The 23,410-nt window shown below is 37.4% G+C and overlaps 1 protein-coding gene and 1 pseudogene across 1 annotated transcript; one reads left to right on the top strand and one right to left on the bottom strand.

The window, feature by feature from the left end:
- Nucleotides 1–736: 736 nt before the first annotated feature.
- LOC146945910 (uncharacterized) lies at nt 737–1,469 on the bottom strand (annotated as a pseudogene).
- A 2,695-nt stretch (nt 1,470–4,164) lies between these two features.
- Nucleotides 4,165–21,953, top strand: LOC146945909 (F-box protein CPR1-like). Its single transcript, XM_085748115.1, has 4 exons — nt 4,165–5,319; nt 5,369–5,381; nt 9,493–9,771; nt 21,553–21,953. Exons 1-4 carry the CDS (start codon nt 4,165–4,167, stop codon nt 21,951–21,953), a joined length of 1,848 nt encoding a protein of 615 aa, XP_085604241.1.
- The last annotated feature ends 1,457 nt before the right edge of the window (nt 21,954–23,410 follow it).

The following is a 23,410-nucleotide window of genomic DNA, read 5'->3' as shown; positions in this document are numbered from 1 at the left end:
TCAAATATCTTTTTAAGTGTCCATGAGCCGATTCAACAATGTTGGTGGTTCTACACCCTAGATGCAAGAATTTATTCGTCCATGCCCTCACAAAATGCTTCTCGACGGGCAAAACTGTGGTTTCAACATATTTAAGCGAACCATGTACTTGCATATGAATCCTCTGTAGGAGAGTCAACCATCTCTCTCAAAACCCTCACTATTTTCTTAACAAGATCACAATGCTTCTCATCATGCGCTTCATTCTCTTCTTTATCAACAACTTTTACATATGTATGCTTCGCTTTGACTTTACAATTCGTGATGCACCTAGCTTTAACATTCTTCTCAATATGAAAATAGCAAAGTATATGGTATGTTTCAGGGAGAACTGTGGCAACGACATTCATCAAACCGGTGTCCCTATCGGTGACAACCACCTTAGGCATGTTGAGTTTTGAGGTCAAAAGACCAACCAACATTTCAATTACCCAAGTAAAGTTTTTCTCTTGTTCAAAGGAGAGAAAGGCAAACGCAACCGATTACGTCAGTTTGGTAGAGAAGACACCAACAATCTCAAATAACGACATTCGGTAGGTATTGGTTTTGTAAGTGGAGTCCATTACCAAAACGATGGGAAAAGTGTTAAGCATATCAATTGACTCCGGATGAGCAAAAAATATGTCATCAAGAGTGGTTTCCTCACTATTTGCTCTTGTGAAATAGACGTATGTCCTCTCTTTTCCCCTTGCGCCATCTAGTTCGCGCATTGTACACTTGTTTGATGATTGTCACACTTTCTTTGTTTTTTTTCCTTCAAATCCGTGAGTATATTCCTAGGCGCCGCCAAACTCTTTGTCATGTCGATAACTCTTTGCTTCTCCTCCGCTTTTAGTCGACCCGCAAGAAGGTGGCCGGCTAACTTTGGCGCCAACTCATGGTTGTGAATTCCACAAAGCATTGAAATCCACCAATCTTTTGTATTCTTCTCAAGGAAGAATTTCAACCTAAACGAACATTCACATTTCCTTGAGCCCGTGCCTTCAAGCTTCGGTTTCTTCCTCGTCTTAGGTGGCTTGTATTCACCACCCCTTTCACATTTGTAACGTCAAGTATGACCTTATTAAACTAGAATTATCTATAGAAATAGTAAATTCGGTCCTTGCCGCTTGTCGACGAACCCAACCATGTAATTCTTCTCGATCTCTCCATCTTTCATTTGTTGTAAAAAACGACCCGATGTTTACTTCAATAACACGAACACCGGGAGGTACCAGTTTAGGTTTTTCTTCAAAGTTATCGGTAGGTACCGGTTTAGGTTTTACTTGGTTGTGACCAATGTGAGCTTGAAAGAGAATTTTCACTTTAAACTTCACATCTTTGGTAGGTTTAACATCGTCGGATGCTACGCCGGAACCTACGCCTACGCCGGAAGCTTCAATTTTGGCCGGTTTCGGTTCAACGCCATCATCCGCCAAATTTTCAACCATATTACTATATGTCTATTGAATAAAAAAATTACAAGGAAAACATAAATAAATAACATGTGCAGCAAGCAAACAAAGGAAAAAAAATGGCGAAAAATACAAAAACTGGGTACCACAGTAGCGTGAGTTAAGTCACGCTAGTGTAAACCTTATGCGTGAGTTAACTCACGCAACACATACAACTAGCGTGACTTAACTCATGCTAAGCCCTTTCTTCCAACTCAAAAAATGACGAACCAAGCAGAAAACAGGCAAAAACGAATGAGTTTTGATGATACATTACCTGTTCTTTGATGCTTGATGAGTGTAGAAACTTGCTTCCTGACGATTTGCAATGATTTGGAATGAAGATTTTGACCCAAAAAATCTCACTTTTTGGATTTTTGGAGGTGGAGGGAAAGAAAAATGGAGCTGTGAGTATGGACTGCTGGGTTCTGTTTGAAAACAGTACTCAACGTGAGTTAACTCACGCAGGGGCAAAACGGTCATTTCAGTTGGGAACGGGCAAATTCTGTTGGGTAAAGAGCAGGATTCATAAAAAAAAAAAGGGCTCATTATATTTTTGTATTTTAATCCCCATTGACATATGAGTTGGGGCCTAAATTCTCAAGGCCTCCTAAATTGACAGCTCTACTTATGCCAAATTAAATCCAAGTTGGGAGGATCATGATCATGCTCATTAGATGTCAGTGGAACCCCAACACATTTCGGATCATTTTACTCAGTTTGCTTATTCCACGGGAAGTTTTAAACCCCAACGGTTGTTTTTTCAGCTTGTTTGGTTATGCAATGTTTATGTGAATGAGAGGAATCACATATTGTTTTTTAATAAAGCTAAATCTGTTATGCAGCTTCTGGAAAGAGACCAAATTACTACTTTACATTGGCTGAAAGCTAAAAATGTGTGTTTCCCTTTTGGTTACAAAAGAATTTTTTTTTTGGTGGTGTCCAAGGTTCGAACCTCAGACCTTGCATATATTGTGCATTGTCCTTACCAACTGAGCTAAGCTCACGGGGACAGTTACAAAAGAATATTTAAATTACAGGGTAGGAATCTAAAGAGTTTTTTTTACAGGAGGGTAAATCGAAAATCGCTAATATTACAGGGGTAAACATGTATTATCATTTTTTTAAGACCTTGCATATATTGTGCATTGTCCTTACCAACTGAGCTAAGCTCACGGGGACAGTTACAAAAGAATATTTAAATTACAGGGTAGGAATCTAAAGAGTTTTTTTTACAGGAGGGTAAATCGAAAATCGCTAATATTACAGGGGTAAACATGTATTATCATTTTTTTAAGACCTTGCATATATTGTGCATTGTCCTTACCAACTGAGCTAAGCTCACGGGGACAGTTACAAAAGAATATTTAAATTACAGGGTAGGAATCTAAAGAGTTTTTTTTACAGGAGGGTAAATCGAAAATCGCTAATATTACAGGGGTAAACATGTATTATCATTTTTTTAGAGAGTATGTATATATAAATGTGGGGTTCCATATTTTATATATTGGCTTCTTAAAAAGAAATATTCAAATACGCATTTAATTATTTAGACTTTCTTTTACAATATTGCAGATCTTTATAAAATATTCTTTTTTTTACAAAATCTTTACAAAGTTTAAATTAAAATCAAGTGAATTTACTTTTGGAGTACATTGATGCTTCTATTTAAATTTTACCAAAGTTTCAGGTTCAAACTCAAGTTTGGGCATACATCAATGTTAAACTCATAGAGAGAATTTATGGTCTATTTTGATTCTATAAGACTCAAGAGAGTAATCTTTGTAGTTGCACGCGAATGACACTCGATTAAAAAAATATATAATTTATATATTTTTTTAGTAAATATTTACTAGCATTGTGAAATTGAAACAAACGCGAATGACACCCGATTAAAAAAATATATAATTTATATATTTTTTTAGTAAATATTTACTAGCATTGTGAAATTGAAACAACCTTGATCGGTTTTTCTTGTGGTTCTAAAACAATACTAATCAAAATTAAGTAAAAAAGAACATTAATCAAATATATATACTTATCGATTTTTTTCATTCAAATAAAAAAAATGCTTATCAATTTTTATATATTTATTGAAAAAAAAATTAAAGCAATGTAATTTGTTTTTTTTTGACAAAAAATAAACGATATTCATTCATTCAAATTGATAGAGTATATTGATACAATAGAAAATTAGAGTCCCTACAAACAAAAATGATGAATCTACAAACAAACTCACAACATCCATGTTAATATATGACAATAATAAAAAAACATACCACTCCAAAACATGAAATCAAAACAAACAGTCATGCAAAACGACGAAATTACAAAAACAAACAAAAGATGGCTGAAAAATATGTGAAAATCACTCATTTAACTGAAAAAGGAAAAACAACTACCTGAGGTAATTTTACCCCATTTCTATATACAAATACAGTGAAGAATGAAGGTGGTGACGACTATCGGCTAGGGTTTGGGAAGGGAAAGGGTTTTAGAAGGAAAAGGATCGATGTAATTTGTTAAACTCAAATCTTTCCTCATTGTATTTTTAACTGAATCCTCTCCCTGCGCAGCTAGAATTGGAACAAGACTTTACACTGTTAGGGTTATAGGCTTTTTTTTTATATATTAAGGATCTATTTCACCACTTTAATTCATCGTTTCCCTTTCATTGCTCTCAAACATTCCTATGGCTGATCTTCCATCGGAATTGTTCACTGAAATCCTCTCTCGCTTACCAGTACAATCCCTCCTCCGATTCCGATCAGTGTCGAAATCACTTAAATTCTTAATTGATTCCCATAACTTCACCAACCTTCACCTCAAAAACTCTTTAAATTTCAACCTCATCCTCTGCCACAACTCCAAATTCTACCAAATTGATTTCCCTAACCTAACCACCACTGTTTTACTCAACCATCCATTGACCCGTCTCAGCTTCGACAACATTACTCTTCTGGGTTCATGTAACGGTCTCCTCTGCATCTCCAACGGCAAAAACCAATGCGCCTTATGGAACCCTAATATCCGTAAACATTGGTTCATCCGTTATCTCCCTATTTCTCGATCTGCTGAATCTGAATTGGACACATTCCTTGTTTGCGGTTATGGCTTAGCTTTCGATCCATTCACTGACAATTACAAACTCCTCAGAATCAATTGCACTGTCTATCTAGAAGACCGCACCTTCAATTCACAAGTGAGACTCTTCAACTTGAAAACAAACTCGTGGAAAGTACTTCCCAATATGCCTTATGCTGTTTTATCCACCGCCCGGATGGGTGTTTTTGTTGAGAACTCTCTTCACTGGGCAGTGACTCAAAAAATCAATGATAGGTTTCAACCTTGTTTAATTGTCGCGTTTAACCTCACACAAGAGATTTTCAACGAGGTTCCTCTTCCTGAAATACGAGTAGCTGCTAGCACGACGTTTAACATTGATGTTTCTCTTTTTGAAGACTATCTTTGTATGATTGTGAGTTATCAAACTTTGAATTATCAAACTACTAAGGTTGATGTTTGGTTGATGAAAGAATATGGATTTAGAAATAGTTGGTGTAAATTGTTTACTTTGGGGGAGTGGCGTTTCAGTATACCTTTGATATATTTGAAGCCTTTATGTTATTTTAGTGACAGAAATATGATTCTGTTGAAAGTATATGATAATAAGCTGTTTCGGTATGATCTCAATAGTGAAAAAGTTACTTGTATTCTAGGACTTCCTAATTTTCATGAAGCTGTGATTTGTGCTGGAAGCCTTCTACCACCTTCCTTACCTTCTCATAGCTATAATTATAGAAAGAGAACCAACACAAGTAGAAAGCGGAAGTATAAACAAGAAAAGGTAATAAGGTACTTTTTATAGTTTATCTCAACTTTTTTGCTCTGCATAGGTTATATCACACGGTTTGTATTTTGATGTTGAAATAACACAACTGTTTTTTAAGTTATATCACATATAGTGTTTGTATTTTGATGTTCGAAATAACACAACTGCTTTTTATTATAGGATTAACTGAATCACCCTTCTTGTCCCAAAAGTACATTGGAAGAAAGTTATGGAAGAATGTGTGATTTGCAGATGAAACCAGATGCTTAAGTTGTTTCTGGTGATTGAAGACTTAGTTATGGTTGTAGAACTTTTACAGTGAGAAATTTGTCAGGATTTTGTTCTTGTTTTCTTTTATGGATTATTATTTTTTATTTATGAAAATTATGGATTTTGGTTTGGATGCTCTTCCTAGTTCTTATGGATTGCTATATATCACAATATTTAGTAGAAGAGCAATGCTATATCTCTAGAAAAATAACATCAAGAATTCTTCAAGAATAAAGAATAGTCAATCACAATGCACTATTTGCCACAATTCAAGGAGGTGTGGCTGAAAAATAGGAAGTGGACAAATAAATCATCCAATTAAAATTTGCCAATTATTTCTTGAAAAATTCTTGAAGCTATTTTTCTTGAGAAGTAGCATTTTCCTTAGTAGAAATGGTTAAAGTTATTTTGGCTGCAATATTTTTGGAATAGGCATGTGAATCACGAGCATCATATCACCATCAATTTAAATGTCGATTTAGAAAAAAATTGTGAACTTTAAAATTAGGCAAGCATGTAAATTGGTAATGATTTTGCTGCCAATCTTTTTAAGTCTTCCAGCGTAGCGGAGATGATATTGAGTTGCATGTAGAGAGAAGACCTATATATCATGTAGCAAAGAGAGTAGATATGTTGAAGAATAGTTAGACCACTAGAGGCAAAAGAAAATTTTAAAAAAACTATTAGAGAAACTATTATGAAAGACTTGGAGATTAATGAGTTGGACTGAAATATAGTTCATGACAGTACATTGTGACATGGTTTGATCCATGTAGCCAACCTCATTTAATAGGAATAAGCTTGATTGTTCTTGTTGCTGTATGTATTTTTCATTTTTAGTATTTGGATGCAATTAATAATGCATGTCTAAAGGAATGTTTTTTTTTTCTTTTTCTGAAAGAATGTTTAAAAGAATGCTATCATTAGGACTTCAATGACATTAACCAAATCAAGAAACATTCCAACATCTATGATTAAGCTTATCAAGGATTCAAAATTATGCGCTGACACCTCCACAACGTCTCTCATTTCCTTCACTATATAAGGAACTGACGACTTGAAGAATTAAAATGAAGACTTTGTATATTTTGAAAGTGACAACTCTGTCGAAATCAAAGCGCATTTAAATTTAGAATTTCTTACAAACTTTATATCTCTAAAATTCTTAAGTCTTAAGAGTCCACTATGTTTTGTATTTGTTTATACCTCGATTGTAAATCAAGTGTAAAATCCAAACAATCTTTATTTGATTAAGTTAGACTGTCAGAAGTCTCTTTCGATTGGGATTGAGCATTAGAAGTCTCCTGCTCGTGTGCTTGAGAATTTGATGTCTTTTGCTCGTGGGCTTGAGCATTTGTAATCTGTAGTGATTATTGTGAAAATTCCTTGAAAGTGCAAGGGGACTGACTACTCTCGGTTTATGAGAGGAACTAGTATAAATGGCTCTCTCTCTCGCTCTCTCCCTTGCTCTCTCTCTCTCCCTCCCTCCCTCCCTCCCTCCCTCTCTCCCTTCCTCTCTCTCTCACACATAACTCTGCATCAGACTCTGAACTGAAGCTTCATACTCTAATCAGTGCAAAAACTTTAAAAAAAGATTGAAAAAGCCAACACAATTCAACCCCCTTTCTTGTGTTTTTCTCACCTTCAAGTTGTTCCATATATTTCTGATTTGCCAAGGGACTAAAGATGCAGACTTGAAGGCCAATACCACTAGCTTTGAATCAGTTTATAGCCACATGTGATTGTAACTTTTGTGTTTAGCAATCTCCAAAGATCTTATGACACCTTTTAGTTCATTTATTTTGAATATTCAACCACATGAAGAGACACTTGGATTAACAATAGCAGTACCATCACAATTACATTTGATCGAATTTAAAATTGAAGGGTATGAAACCACCTCTTTGACAATACTTGCTTTTGGAGGGTTAGTGTTGCATTTGAAATCCTTTAGAATAGTAAATTCTAGCATTGATCAAATGGTAGCTAATGAAGAATTTTTGCAGCAATAGACTCGCCATAAATAATATGTGGAACTGCACACTTCCACAAAAAAAGTCTATTATTTAATATAGCACCATTTCTTGACTGTCAAATAGTATTGAAAGTGTTGATAGGGGAGTTTGTATCACTAGCTTGCATAGAGTTGACCAACCTCTACTCTACCATAAAGATTCCAAACATCTTCCATAGTTATTTGAACAATGACCATCTTTCTTTAAGTAACATCTCATGACCAAATGAAATTCCTGATGCAACTTTCCAACTCTTTTAACAAAACAAATGGCCAGTCATAAATTGTTATAGTGTGAATTAACATGCTTTGGACCAGTGGTTTTACTAGTTTAACCCTTTCAAAAATTGTCGACAAGGAAGCTTTCCAACCTGATAGTTTTGCTTTGATTTTATCAGCTACTATAGTTATAGTTATAAAAATCAAGCTTATTGCATCTTGCTTGATTCCGGCAAAACAATGTTAGTACAAAAAGATTTTTAAAATAGTTGAATGCATGGTTAGCTATTTGATTTGGTTCGGTTAGTGAATTATCTCCATCTTTGATCATTGTGATGAGTTTTGTTGCGTTTTTTTTTTTTTTATTGTGGTGATTTTATGGAAATAAGCAGTGTTTCTATCACCCTCCAAGTAGCACATAATTTTTTTATTTCTCTAACAAAAACAATTCTTCATTGTTCAAAGCATTATCCTCTCGACGATGAGTTACTTTTCCATGTTGCATAAGAAAACAAGTGTGACCATTCATCTGAAATTGTGCTTGAGTGTCTTGCAAATTTGCTTCATTTTGCTTTAGTGTATCATGCATGTTATACCCTAATTTTGGACCTAAAAATACTTGTTCAATTCTCCTTTTCTTGCATTATAAGTCATTTGAATTGTCTCTGATCAATTGCATCTTTCTCTGCATTTTATTTCAATGTCATTTGCAAAATTCACATGCAAGGGTATTTTAGTCATTTCATATGTTAAATTTATGTGTTTAACTCCTTTCAAATAGTTTGAATAAGTCTTCATTTCAATTCTATGTCAAAATCTATTTTGAAATTGCATTTGAAGTCATTTTTGAGTCAGTTTTGCCCCTAGGGGCATTTTAGTCTTTTTCAAGTGTCAAAGTACTGTTTAAATCCTAAAAAACTGTCTCTGAGTCTTTTAATTTTGCTTGTATAAGTCTTTGATTCAATCTCTGTCAAAAATCCATTTTTCAACTGCATCTGAGTCATTTTTAGTCGTTTTTAGTCCCTAGGGGCATTTTGGTCATTTCACATAATATTTCTGTTTCATTTTAATCTGCTTTGTTGTTTTTAATTGTCTCGCTTTACGTTAATTTTCAATTTACTTTTTCAATTCAATTTTAGTTTAATTTTCATTTTTAGTCCGCACACTTTTGTTATTTACGTTTTAATCCCTTTTAAGTTTGTTAGAGTCCAAGTGCCATGTGTCCAAATGTTATTGGTTCTTAAGAGTTTGTTAGAGTCCAAGTCCATGTGGCATTTCCTCATTGGTCCAAGCATTCCTTTCATCCCCTATATAAGTCAAAGTCTTGGTCAATTTTTCATGAACTAATCATTTTACAAAAAAGTCACAAAAATCCATTTTTATTCTTTTCCTTTTTTCTCCCACGTGATCTATTTCTTCCCCTCCATAACTAACTTTCCTAACCACCCATTCCACCACCACAACAAATTCATCAACCACCACTAAAACCACCCTAACAAACACCTCCACCACCATAACAAATTCATCAACCTCTCTCCACCACCCTTAACCACCACAATCCACCATCTTCATCATTCAATTTTCACAATCACTCCACCAAATCCAATCCAAAATTCAGCTTCACCATCATCGAACACAAAATCAGTTCTGCTTCTCTTCAATCCTTGCTCTGTTCTTCGATTCAGATATTAGAATCTCTCAACGTCGCTATTGCTCGGAACCGAATCACAATATCAACAACAACTCACGCAAGCAACACTTCAAGCACAAATTGTTTCGGATCAAAGAAGAAGGAGGGAGAAGCCAGTATTGCACAGGAGGACACAAACCAAATTCGAATATTACAAGGTTCAATGGGAACGGAATTGAAAGGAAGCAAATCGAACGAACCGTAGCTTATGCCGGAATCGTAACGGAGGCAAAAGAGGAAGCTGAAGCCGTATTCGCAGAGGTGAAGAACCGAGGTAAATCTTTGTGCTTATTGTTGGTACTGATTCTGTTAGATCTAGGACATATGGTTGATGTTCTTGCAAGAAAACAAGGCCGGATCCATGATTCAAATGAAAAACAACGTTTAAATGTGTAATGAAAAGTGGAATCGGAGTTGTTTTGAAACTCCGGCACGGTGGAGCACCATCAACCACCGCGTCGGAGCAATTTGTCTTCCCGGAGAAGATGAATTTAGTGGCGGTGCTGTAACTGGTTTTTTGAGAGAAGTTGTTTTGTTGTTCAAGTGAGAAGGATGAATGTTTTGTGATAATGAGTGTTTGCAAAGCCAAAATCGTTTATACCATGTGCTAGCTGAACTGGGTCTTCTTTAACCCATATCCAATTCTTTGAACCGCTCCAGCTAACCATAACCCATGGATTTGGTAGATTCAGCCTTAAGCCCATTCTGTGAGCAATTTTTTTTTAGTTCGAACCCCTACAACGCTTACGGCACCCCCTGTTTGATTGTTTTTCACACTAACACGTTCTAAAAATTTGCAAGGTTTTTTTGTTAATTCCAATTGTTTTTTTGCATTAGTTCATGATTAATTTGGAGCCAAAAATGTGGAAAAAGCGTTAGTTTTTTTGTTGATCCAATAAGGTTCGTTTTCGCTAAAATGTTGTAAAAGGACTCCAAATTAATCATGCAACTTCTTGCATAGCTTTCTTGTGTGTTTCTTGAATTTGTGCATATTAAATTTTACCTTCAAAGCATAAAAAATGTATGTGAGTTTCGTTCTTGTTTGCTTGTTAAGTGTGCATTTTAATCTTGATAAAAATGTGGAAATAAATGTGACGACTACGCTCATGGGAATCATTGTGAATTTTGTGAGATATTAGTCCTTTTGATTCTTGCATCATGACTGAAAATTTGGCTATGATGTTAGGTCATTGGATTGATATTTTACAAGATTCATAATGATCTATTTTAAGCATGTAGTTATATCAATTTCTTGCATTTCAATCTTTCTTTTGCTCTTGGTAAATCCTTGGTTTCAAAGTGTGTCAAAATACATGCTCATAATTCCTTGGTTATTTCTATGCCATTGCCCTATTGTTTCTATGGTTTTGCCCTTTCAAAGTGTCTAAAAAGTGTCAAGTTTCAATATGTTTTCTTGCTTGCTTTACTTGCTTCTTTTTTTGCCACCATATCATTTGTGCTACTAACCCCTCTTATTCCATGTTTCATGCAAGCTCATCTCATTTCATATTCTAGTTTAATTTTCTTGCAATTTATATTTCATGCAAAAATTAGAATGTAAAGATTTAGGAGTTCTTGTAATACTTTACTTTCATGCTTTTAATTTCTTGGCAAAGAGGCCATAGAATGTATCTAGGGTATGATGTAAAGGACAATGGACTCTAATGATGTACACCGACACAAGCACCGACACATGCACACACATCACTTTAGATATAGCTAGAATATGCATGTTTAGATGTATGTTTAGGGTTGTATGTTTAGATGAATGCCTAGGGCTCTAAACTTAGAAAAACCAATTTTTCAAACAAATGTGAACAATTTCACTCAAATCTTTTCCAAATAAACCTTGGGATCCAATGTCCCATTGTATTTTCTTTTCCATTTTCTTAATCAAATTTCAATGAAAATAATCAAACTTTGACCATATTTTGCAATTCACTAATTCAACCTCACTATTTCCTAATCTCATGCCCTTGAGGCCTCTTTCTATTCTTCAAAATCCATTTTCAAACTTAAAATCAACCAACAAAAACAAAAACATTTTTGAGAGAGAACTACGGTGGATTTGATCCCTTAAACGGGTACGTAGGCAAGGAACAAAATTCCTTCAATTCAACTAAAATAAAAATCCAAAAACATTCTTCTCCCTCCAATTCTTCACTTAGTAACTTTTAGGTGTAAATAACATTTTCAAAATAGCATTTAAAAATAAAGCGCGCGCGTAGAAATTAAAGACGGTTCCTATAGGGTACTATAGTCGTTATGGGTGCCTAACACCTTCCCGTAGCGAAAACAACTCCCGGACCTCGATTCTCAAGGGTTTTGCTTACTTTTTCCCTTCCCAAGAAAAAATAAGATATCACCGGTTTGAAAGGTTCAAACGTAATCAATGTTTGACACCCGAAAACCAAGATAAAACAGCTGGCGACTTCACTGGGGAAAATTCGAGAGTTACGCCTAGTCTTTATTTTTACGCTTGCGCTTGTATTTTTACTTGTTTCTTTTACTTGCTTTCTCATGTGAATAAATGTTTAATTTCTTGCAAACGTGTGGGGTGAGAATATCAAAAGTCCTGCACCCGGGCTGAGTGAACTTAGGATTTAGGGGGGATATAATCGACAATTCATTCCGGGGGTTGCCTCGTGTTTTAGATTATGCGATCAATCCCACATAGCTGAGGCATTTTGGGGGTGATGTTGTCGGCGCGAGTTGTCGCGTTTAGGCACTTTGCTTCTAATTGTTCTATGACGCTATGAACCGTAGATAACCAAACCCATCCATGGCCATTTTCTAGGATGTAGTGCGGAGGCTAAACCGGGTGTTGTCTCGAGTTTTAGTCGTCACGCGATACTACACTCAAGTTAGACCTTCCACTTATAATCATGGAGCGAGGGTTGTCTCGTGACACCATGAGATACGTCGGAGAGGTTGCAACTTGGGAACCTTTTTAGAACCCGGTTACTATTATCCTAAAACCCTAGTTTCACCGGACACCGTGTCCACCCTTTGACTCCTCGACTTTGAACTTTAACCCACCATGTTTTCTCCGAACTTGAACATAATCATGCATACATGCATAAAACTTTTTCCCATGCATTTATCAGAAGACTTAAACAAGTCATCTTTTGAACATCACGGATGTGAACGCCAAGTGATACCATCTCAACTAAACTTTTAGTTTTGCTCAAGATTTCCAAATAAAACCGTGTTTCTCCGTGATGTTCACAACCACTTTGAAGAAGTCCTCTGACAAAAGAGTCTTTTCGCATTTGCATATCATGCATCATATGCATCATTCATCGGTCACAAATGGCTTCCCGTGCTCATCGTCTCCTGGTTCTTCTGCCGCAGTCTGAAAAGTGGCTCGTGCTCGCAAGATTCACCAACCAGATAGAGTTCATCAGACAAGATTGTACAAGAGAAGAAACATGGCTAACCTTGAGGAAGAGAATGCCAGCCCCTCGGGCCAGCCCATTGAAGAGTCTAACCTGGACGAAATTCTGAGGCTCATCAAAAAGAGCGATTATAAAATTGTTGACCAGCTGCTGCAAACTCCATCGAAGATATCCATCTTGTCTCTGCTCTTGAGCTCAGAAGCCCACAGGAAAGTGTTGATGAAAGTACTAGAGCAAGCTTATGTTAGTAATATTACTGCCTGCAACAACTTGGGATTTGGTGACGATGAACTCCCCGAAGCAGGGAAACACCATAACTTGGCTCTACATATCTCGGTACACTGCAAGTCTGACATGATATCCAATGTGCTGGTGGACACTGGATCATCTCTAAATGTAATGCCTGAATCTACACTAAGGCAATTGAGCCATCATGGAATCTCTTTGAGGGGAAGTAGCTATCTGGTTAAGGCTTTCGATGGATCTCGCAAGGATGTTCTCGGGGAAGTAGACTTGCCAATTACCATTGGTCCGGAGACATTTCAGATTACTTTTCAGGTCATGGACATCAATGCTTCTTACAGCTGTCTCCTCGGAAGACCGTGGATCCATGACGCTGGAGCGGTAACTTCCACCTTGCATCAGAAGCTCAAGTTCATGAGGAACGGTAAGGTTGTCACTGTATATGGTGAGGAGGCATTTCTAGTTAGCCAGGTATCATCATTCTCTTGTGTTGAAGCAGGGTCCGCTGAAGGGACGTCGTTTCAAGGATTGACTGTTGAGGGTGCAGAGCCCCGGAGGGCTGGTGGTAGCATGGCTTCACTCAAGGACGCCCAGAAGGCTGTTCAAGCAGGGCAAGCTGCTGGCTGGGGCAAAGTGATTCAGATCTTGGAAAACAAGCGTAAAGAGGGCCTTGGATTCTCCCCGACATCTGCTGTTTCAAAGGGAACTTTCTACAGTGCTGGGTTCATCAATGCTATTACTGAAGATGCTGCTGAAGGTGGTCACGTGCCTGCATTTGTTATACCAGGAGGCACTGTGAGAAATTGGGAAGCCATTGATGTTCCTTTAGTCATGCATGCTTCCATGTAATGTGTTTTGTTGCTCATGTTTTTTCTTGTTTTCAAAATAACAATCCTTTCGCTCTGCCCAAGGCGAAAGTGATATCATTGTAAGGGCGTGTTTGTTTCGGCATTGCCGTTATCAATAAAAGTTGTCGTTTTTCTCACGACTCCTTGTTTTTTTTACTTTTTAGTGCCTTTTTCTTGGAAATAATGGTAATGCCAGAAAAAGCCAAAACATCTGTGTTTTTCTTATTAATTTCAAAAATCTGCATGAAAAACATTTTTCTAAAATTATCCCAATCATATTATGCAGATTGAACCATAATAAACCCGTTGAACACAGTGACCCTATGGTTCCTCCAAATTTTGAATTCCCTGTATATGAAGCTGAAGATGAGGATGATAATGATGAAGAGATACCGTATGAGATCACTCGACTGCTTGAGCAAGAAAGAAGAGCCATTCAGCCTCACCAGGAAGAGATTGAACTCATCAACCTGGGTACTGAAGAGAACAAGCGAGAGATCAAGATTGGTGCTGCACTTGAGACAGAGGTGAAAAAGAAGATTATTCAGCTTCTCCATGATTATCCAGATGTCTTTGCATGGTCCTATGAAGATATGCCGGGTCTAGATCCCAAGATTGTGGAACATCGGATACCGACAAGACCTGAATGTCCTCCTGTCAAACAGAAATTGAGAAGGTCTCGTCTAGACATGGCTCTTAAGATCAAGGCTGAAGTGCAGAAGCAAATTGATGCGGGTTTCCTCATGACAGCTGAATATCCTGAGTGGATTGCCAACATCGTACCAGTACCAAAGAAAGAATGGAAAGTTCGAATGTGTGTTGATTACAGAGATTTGAATAAAGCCAGTCCGAAAGATAACTTCCCATTGCCTCATATTGATGTGCTTGTTGACAGTACTGCCCAATCCAAAGTGTTCTCCTTTATGGATGGTTTCTCTGGCTATAACCAAATACGGATGTCACCTGAAGATAGAGAAAAGACGTCCTTCATCACTCCGTGGGGAACGTTCTGTTATAAAGTGATGCCATTCGGCTTGATAAATGCTGGTGCTACCTATCAAAGAGGTATGACCACTCTGTTTCATGATATGATTCACAAAGAGATTGAAGTATATGTTGATGACATGATCGTGAAGTCAAGTGATGAAGAGCAGCATGTTGTGTATTTGAAAAAGATGTTTGAAAGACTGAGAAAGTACAAGCTGCGGTTGAATCCTAACAAGTGCACATTCGGTGTACGATCTGGAAAATTGCTAGGCTTCATTGTCAGCCAAAGAGGCATTGAAGTTGATCCTGACAAAGTCCGAGCCATCAGAGAGATGCCAGCCCCTCAAACTGAAAAACAAGTCAGAGGTTTCCTCGGACGTCTGAATTACATTTCAAGATTCATATCTCACATGACTACTACTTGTGGACCAATTTTCAAATTGCTCAGAAAGAATCAGCCTGTTGTATGGAATGATGAATGTCAGGAAGCTTTTGATAGCATTAAAGGATACCTGTTGGAACCACCTATCCTTGTCCCGCCAGTGGAAGGAAGGCCTTTGATTATGTATCTGTCAGTGTTGGATGATTCAGTGGGCTGTGTTCTCGGTCAACAAGATGAGACTGGTAAGAAAGAGCATGCCATCTACTATCTGAGCAAGAAGTTCACCGACTGTGAGACTCGGTATACAATGCTTGAAAAGACTTGTTGTGCTTTAGCTTGGGCTGCCAAACGCCTGCGTCATTACATGGTGAATCATACAACTTGGTTAATATCCCGAATGGATCCAATCAAGTACATCTTTGAAAAGCCTGCTGTTACTGGAAAGATCGCACGTTGGCAAATGTTGTTGTCTGAATATGATATTGTGTACAAAGCTCAGAAAGCAATCAAAGGAAGTGTCCTTGCTGAGCATCTTGCTTGTCAACCTCTTGATGATTACCAGCCAATTAAATTTGATTTCCCTGATGAAGAAGTTATGTATCTGAAGGCAAAAGACTGTGAAGAGCCACTGATCAATGAAGGGCCAGATCCCAATAGCAAATGGGGATTGGTGTTTGATGGTGCTGTTAATGTTTATGGTAAAGGAATTGGGGCCATCATTGTAACTCCTCAGGGGCACCACATTCCTTTCACCGCTCGAATAACTTTCGAATGCACAAACAACATAGCTGAATATGAAGCATGCATCTTGGGCATTGAAGAAGCCCTCGATCTGAGAATTAAGCACCTTGACATCTATGGAGATTCTGCACTTGTTATCAATCAGATAAAGGGTGAATGGGAAACTCATCATGAGAAGCTGATCCCTTACCGTGACTATGCAAGACGTCTGTTGACATATTTTACCAAGGTCGAGCTGCACCACATCCCTCGGGATGAAAACCAGATGGCTGATGCTCTCGCTACTTTGTCTTCTATGTTTCGTGTCAATCACTGGAATGATGTGCCTGTAATCGAAGTGCAGCGTCTTGATAGACCCGCTCATGTGTTTACTATTGAAAATATGCCAGATCAAGCTGATAGAGATGTGAATGATAAAAAGCCTTGGTATTACAACATCAAACAATTCTTGCAGAATCGTGAATATCCACCTGGTGCTTCCAACAGGGATAAAAAGACTTTGAGACGATGGGCTAGCAGATTCTTTCTGGACGGAGAAATCCTATACAAGAGGAACTATGACATGGTCTTGTTGAGATGTGTTGACAAACAAGAAGCTGAGAAATTGATGCATGATGTACATGACGGTACCTTTGGGACCCATGCTTCGGGTCACGCCATGTCAAGAAAACTGTTAAGAGCCGGCTATTACTGGATAACTATGGAGCGTGATTGCCACAAACATGCTAAAAGATGCCACAAGTGTCAAATCTATGCTGACAAGATTCATGTGCCTCCACATGCTCTCAATGTTATATCTTCCCCATGGCCTTTCTCTATGTGGGGTATTGACATGATCGGAAGGATTGAACCGAAGGCTTCCAATGGACATCGTTTCATTCTAGTGGCAATTGATTACTTCACCAAGTGGGTTGAAGCTGCTTCCTACGCAAATGTGACCAAGCAAGTTGTTGTGAAGTTTATCAAGAATAACATCATCTGTCGATATGGTGTTCCCAACAAGATCATCACTGACAATGGTTCCAATCTGAACAATAGCATGATGCAAGCTTTATGTGAAGAATTCAAAATTGAACATCACAACTCTTCTCCTTATAGACCTCAGATGAATGGTGCAGTTGAGGCCGCTAACAAAAACATCAAGAAAATTGTTCAGAAGATGGTCACTACTTACAAAGACTGGCATGAAATGCTACCTTTTGCCTTGCATGGTTACCGTACTACGGTGCGCAGTTCAACCGGGGCAACTCCTTTCTCTCTGGTATATGGCATGGAAGCAGTTCTCCCACTGGAAGTGGAGATTCCATCTCTTCGAGTAATCATGGAAGCAAAACTAACTGATGCTGAATGGTGTCAAAGTCGGTATGATCAATTGAATCTGATTGAAGAGAAACGTATGGATGCTATGACTCATGGACAGTTGTATCAAGTGCGAATGAAGAATGCTTTTGACAAGAAAGTCCGACCTCGAGAATTCAAGGAAGGCGAACTTGTATTGAAACGAAGGATAAGTCAGCAACCCGACCCAAGGGGCAAGTGGACACCTAACTATGAAGGTCCTTATGTTGTCAAGAAGGCTTTCTCTGGTGGTGCTTTGATTCTTACACACATGGATGGTGTTGAACTCCCAAATCCTGTTAATGCCGATATAGTCAAGAAATACTTTGTCTAGAAAGAAAAGAACAGCGTGGTAGGTCGAAAACCCGAAAGGGCGGCCTAGGCAAAAATGCGCTTCCCGGTGGATCGAAAACCCGAAAGGGCGATCCAGGCAAAAGTTAGGGACAAAAAAAAATATATGAAAAAGCTCGCTGAGATTGTACGCAACTCAGGCAAGAATGAGCGCCTCGATGAGCCGAAAACCCGAAAGGGCGGTTCATGCAAAAATGAGGTTGATAAAAGACAAGTAACTATATCTGGCAAATCACCATCACCCCTTGGGGCATCTGCAACTGTCAATGATCTTCTTCATCAGAGGCTTCTGTACTTGTGAATTCAAAATTTCTATGAAATGTAGCGGTCATCGTGTTCAATGTATCACCAACCAATAAAATTACCATTTTCCAAGCTTTGTAAATCCGTGAAGCCATGCCTTTGGCTGACTTTCACTCTTCTACATCAATTTGAGCCTTTCTATTGTTTGAAACTCTATTTTTCTTTCTACTTTCAATGCTATATGCAAAACATTTTCTGTCTATTTTGAATAATGTTAATGTCTGAAACAAACATTTTTGAAAATTGAAAAATCTTTTTCTGTCTATTTTGAAAGCAAACCTGAGCAATAAAGTACATTTCAATGAAACATGCATGAATGAATGAATGTCAATGTCTATTTCAATACATGTTACAAGCAGGTTACTCCCCAGGATGATCTGTGGTCAATGGCAAGAATGAAAAAAATAGAATGAAAATGAAAAATGAAAAATGAAAAGCTCGCTAAGTTGAAAACCCGAAAGGGCGGCTTAGGCAAAAATGAGCACCCCGCTGATTGACAACCTATGAAGGCAATTCAGGCAAAAATGGGGCAATGAAGAGAATCTATTCCCCGGTGAATCGAAAACCCGAAAGGGCGGTTCAGGCAAAAATGGGGTTGAAAATGAAAGAATGAAAGAATGAAAAGAATATTGAAAAGCATTGACCACAGATGCGAACATCCAATGATTACCCAGCGCTGACACGCCTAGCAACGGCGACCTGTATCCAAGAACCTTCCAAGGGTCCTCCTTTACAAGTTTTATTGCCCTCAGCCATGGTTTTAATACGTCTCGCATCGACGGTCTCCCCAAAGAGGTTTTTCCCCTATGAATATGTCGCAGCACGAGCCACTACGTGCCCAATCTTCCAATGTCTTGTCTGCCTTTGTGAAATTTTCTTGTCAAGTTACAAACCAATCATGCATTTCAAGCATTCATACATGCATAATCATGCATTTTATGCGCTCATACATCCAATAATCTTGCTATACCATACATACATGTTGCATATCCAACTGTCAGCTGCCAAAATTCAATGCCAATGTCAATATCAATGTTAATGTCAAATGCCAATGTCAATGTCAATGTTAATGTCAAATGCCAATGTCAATGTCAATGTTAGTGTCGAATGTCAATGTTAATGTCAAATGCCAATGTCAATGTCAATGTTAATGTCAAATGCCAATGCCAATGTCAATGTCAATGTCAATGTTAATGTCAAATGCTAATGCCAATGTCAATGTCAATGTTAATGTCAAATGCCAATGCCAATGTCAATGTCAATGTCAATGTTAATGTCAAATGCTAATGCCAATGTCAATGTCAATGTTAATGTCAAATGCCGATGCTAATGTCAATGTCAATGTCAATGCTAATGTCAAATGCTAATGTCAAATGCTAATGTCAATGTCAATGTTAATGTCAAATGCCAATGCCAATGTCAATGTCAATGTCAATGTCAATGTCAATGCCAATGTCAATGTCAATGTCAATGTCAATGCTGATGTCAATTTCAACTGTCAATTCAGTTCAAATCAATGTCAATTTACTTTTGGGCCAACAAAAATGGTCATGTCTATTTTCAAATCAAGTCAATGACAATTTACCCTCAATTGGTATCTTGTTAAACCAGACTTTCAATTTGTATCTTGTTACTGGTCAAGTGGCAAGTTCGATCCAAAGAACAGCTTGTACCTGCATATATGTCTATGTTTTCGGTCAAGTGGCAAGTTCGATCCAAAGAACAGCTTGTACCTATCTTTTGTTTGTATTTCCGGTCAAGTGGCAAGTTCGATCCAAAGAACAGCTTGTACCCGTTTCTTGTTTGTATTTCCTCGGTCAAGTGGCAAGTTCGATCCAAAGAACAGCTTGTACCCGTGTCTTGTTTGTATTTCCTTGGTCAAGTGGCAAGTTCGATCCAAAGAACAGCTTGTACCCGTTTCTTGTTTGTATTTCCGGTCAAGTGGCAAGTTCGATCCAAAGAACAGCTTGTACCCGTCTTTTGTTTGTATCTCTCGGTCAAGTGGCAAGTTCGATCCAAAGAACAGCTTGTACCCGTCTCTTGTTTGTATCTCTCGGTCAAGTGGCAAGTTCGATCCAAAGAACAGCTTGTACCTGTCTATTTGTTGCCCGTTCTTTCTACCTTGATGTCTATAAATCCCTTGGTGGTGCGACACAGCCCGTAGATTCCGGTTCGATTGTCTTGCATTCATAAATGAAATGTTGCATGGCATTCATGTTTTTTGAAAATCTGAAAACGTATTTTTATGTCCAAAAGCAGTGCAAATGTTAATATTTAAGTATCTTCGTCCCGTCAACTCAAAGACTTCGTCTCTTGACCCTCCGGACAAAGAAACTTAAATAGGGGCAGCTGTTATACCCTAATTTTGGACCTAAAAATACTTGTTCAATTCTCCTTTTCTTGCATTATAAGTCATTTGAATTGTCTCTGATCAATTGCATCTTTCTCTGCATTTTATTTCAATGTCATTTGCAAAATTCACATGCAAGGGTATTTTAGTCATTTCATATGTTAAATTTCTCTCAGTCTTTCAAAAATGTGTTTAACTCCTTTCAAATAGTTTGAATAAGTCTTCATTTCAATTCTATGTCAAAATCTATTTTGAAATTGCATTTGAAGTCATTTTTGAGTCAGTTTTGCCCCTAGGGGCATTTTAGTCTTTTTCAAGTGTCAAAGTACTGTTTAAATCCTAAAAAACTGTCTCTGAGTCTTTTAATTTTGCTTGTATAAGTCTTTGATTCAATCTCTGTCAAAAATCCATTTTTCAACTGCATCTGAGTCATTTTTAGTCGTTTTTAGTCCCTAGGGGCATTTTGGTCATTTCACATAATATTTCTGTTTCATTTTAATCTGCTTTGTTGTTTTTAATTGTCTCGCTTTACGTTAATTTTCAATTTACTTTTTCAATTCAATTTTAGTTTAATTTTCATTTTTAGTCCGCACACTTTTGTTATTTACGTTTTAATCCCTTTTAAGTTTGTTAGAGTCCAAGTGCCATGTGTCCAAATGTTATTGGTTCTTAAGAGTTTGTTAGAGTCCAAGTCCATGTGGCATTTCCTCATTGGTCCAAGCATTCCTTTCATCCCCTATATAAGTCAAAGTCTTGGTCAATTTTTCATGAACTAATCATTTTACAAAAAAGTCACAAAAATCCATTTTTATTCTTTTCCTTTTTTCTCCCACGTGATCTATTTCTTCCCCTCCATAACTAACTTTCCTAACCACCCATTCCACCACCACAACAAATTCATCAACCACCACTAAAACCACCCTAACAAACACCTCCACCACCATAACAAATTCATCAACCTCTCTCCACCACCCTTAACCACCACAATCCACCATCTTCATCATTCAATTTTCACAATCACTCCACCAAATCCAATCCAAAATTCAGCTTCACCATCATCGAACACAAAATCAGTTCTGCTTCTCTTCAATCCTTGCTCTGTTCTTCGATTCAGATATTAGAATCTCTCAACGTCGCTATTGCTCGGAACCGAATCACAATATCAACAACAACTCACGCAAGCAACACTTCAAGCACAAATTGTTTCGGATCAAAGAAGAAGGAGGGAGAAGCCAGTATTGCACAGGAGGACACAAACCAAATTCGAATATTACAAGGTTCAATGGGAACGGAATTGAAAGGAAGCAAATCGAACGAACCGTAGCTTATGCCGGAATCGTAACGGAGGCAAAAGAGGAAGCTGAAGCCGTATTCGCAGAGGTGAAGAACCGAGGTAAATCTTTGTGCTTATTGTTGGTACTGATTCTGTTAGATCTAGGACATATGGTTGATGTTCTTGCAAGAAAACAAGGTCGGATCCATGATTCAAATGAAAAACAACGTTTAAATGTGTAATGAAAAGTGGAATCGGAGTTGTTTTGAAACTCCGGCACGGTGGAGCACCATCAACCACCGCGTCGGAGCAATTTGTCTTCCCGGAGAAGATGAATTTAGTGGCGGTGCTGTAACTGGTTTTTTGAGAGAAGTTGTTTTGTTGTTCAAGTGAGAAGGATGAATGTTTTGTGATAATGAGTGTTTGCAAAGCCAAAATCGTTTATACCATGTGCTAGCTGAACTGGGTCTTCTTTAACCCATATCCAATTCTTTGAACCGCTCCAGCTAACCATAACCCATGGATTTGGTAGATTCAGCCTTAAGCCCATTCTGTGAGCAATTTTTTTTTAGTTCGAACCCCTACAACGCTTACGGCACCCCCTGTTTGATTGTTTTTCACACTAACACGTTCTAAAAATTTGCAAGGTTTTTTTGTTAATTCCAATTGTTTTTTTGCATTAGTTCATGATTAATTTGGAGCCAAAAATGTGGAAAAAGCGTTAGTTTTTTTGTTGATCCAATAAGGTTCGTTTTCGCTAAAATGTTGTAAAAGGACTCCAAATTAATCATGCAACTTCTTGCATAGCTTTCTTGTGTGTTTCTTGAATTTGTGCATATTAAATTTTACCTTCAAAGCATAAAAAATGTATGTGAGTTTCGTTCTTGTTTGCTTGTTAAGTGTGCATTTTAATCTTGATAAAAATGTGGAAATAAATGTGACGACTACGCTCATGGGAATCATTGTGAATTTTGTGAGATATTAGTCCTTTTGATTCTTGCATCATGACTGAAAATTTGGCTATGATGTTAGGTCATTGGATTGATATTTTACAAGATTCATAATGATCTATTTTAAGCATGTAGTTATATCAATTTCTTGCATTTCAATCTTTCTTTTGCTCTTGGTAAATCCTTGGTTTCAAAGTGTGTCAAAATACATGCTCATAATTCCTTGGTTATTTCTATGCCATTGCCCTATTGTTTCTATGGTTTTGCCCTTTCAAAGTGTCTAAAAAGTGTCAAGTTTCAATATGTTTTCTTGCTTGCTTTACTTGCTTCTTTTTTTGCCACCATATCATTTGTGCTACTAACCCCTCTTATTCCATGTTTCATGCAAGCTCATCTCATTTCATATTCTAGTTTAATTTTCTTGCAATTTATATTTCATGCAAAAATTAGAATGTAAAGATTTAGGAGTTCTTGTAATACTTTACTTTCATGCTTTTAATTTCTTGGCAAAGAGGCCATAGAATGTATCTAGGGTATGATGTAAAGGACAATGGACTCTAATGATGTACACCGACACAAGCACCGACACATGCACACACATCACTTTAGATATAGCTAGAATATGCATGTTTAGATGTATGTTTAGGGTTGTATGTTTAGATGAATGCCTAGGGCTCTAAACTTAGAAAAACCAATTTTTCAAACAAATGTGAACAATTTCACTCAAATCTTTTCCAAATAAACCTTGG

The sequence above is a fragment of the Medicago sativa genome, chromosome 2 (genome assembly GCF_051527215.1).
Source record: "Medicago sativa cultivar Bolivia chromosome 2, Bolivia_mono, whole genome shotgun sequence".
Lineage (NCBI taxonomy): Eukaryota > Viridiplantae > Streptophyta > Magnoliopsida > Fabales > Fabaceae > Medicago > Medicago sativa.
This window is presented reverse-complemented; position numbering and strand designations above follow the sequence as displayed.

Coding starts and splice junctions, on each gene's coding strand:
- LOC146945909 (XM_085748115.1), top strand. CDS start 4,165: ATGGCTGATCTTCCATCGGAATTGTTCACTGAAATCCTCTCTCGCTTA. Junction 9,772..21,552: donor CGCAGAGGTGAAGAACCGAG/GTAAATCTTTGT, acceptor TCTTCGATTCAG/ATATTAGAATCTCTCAACGT.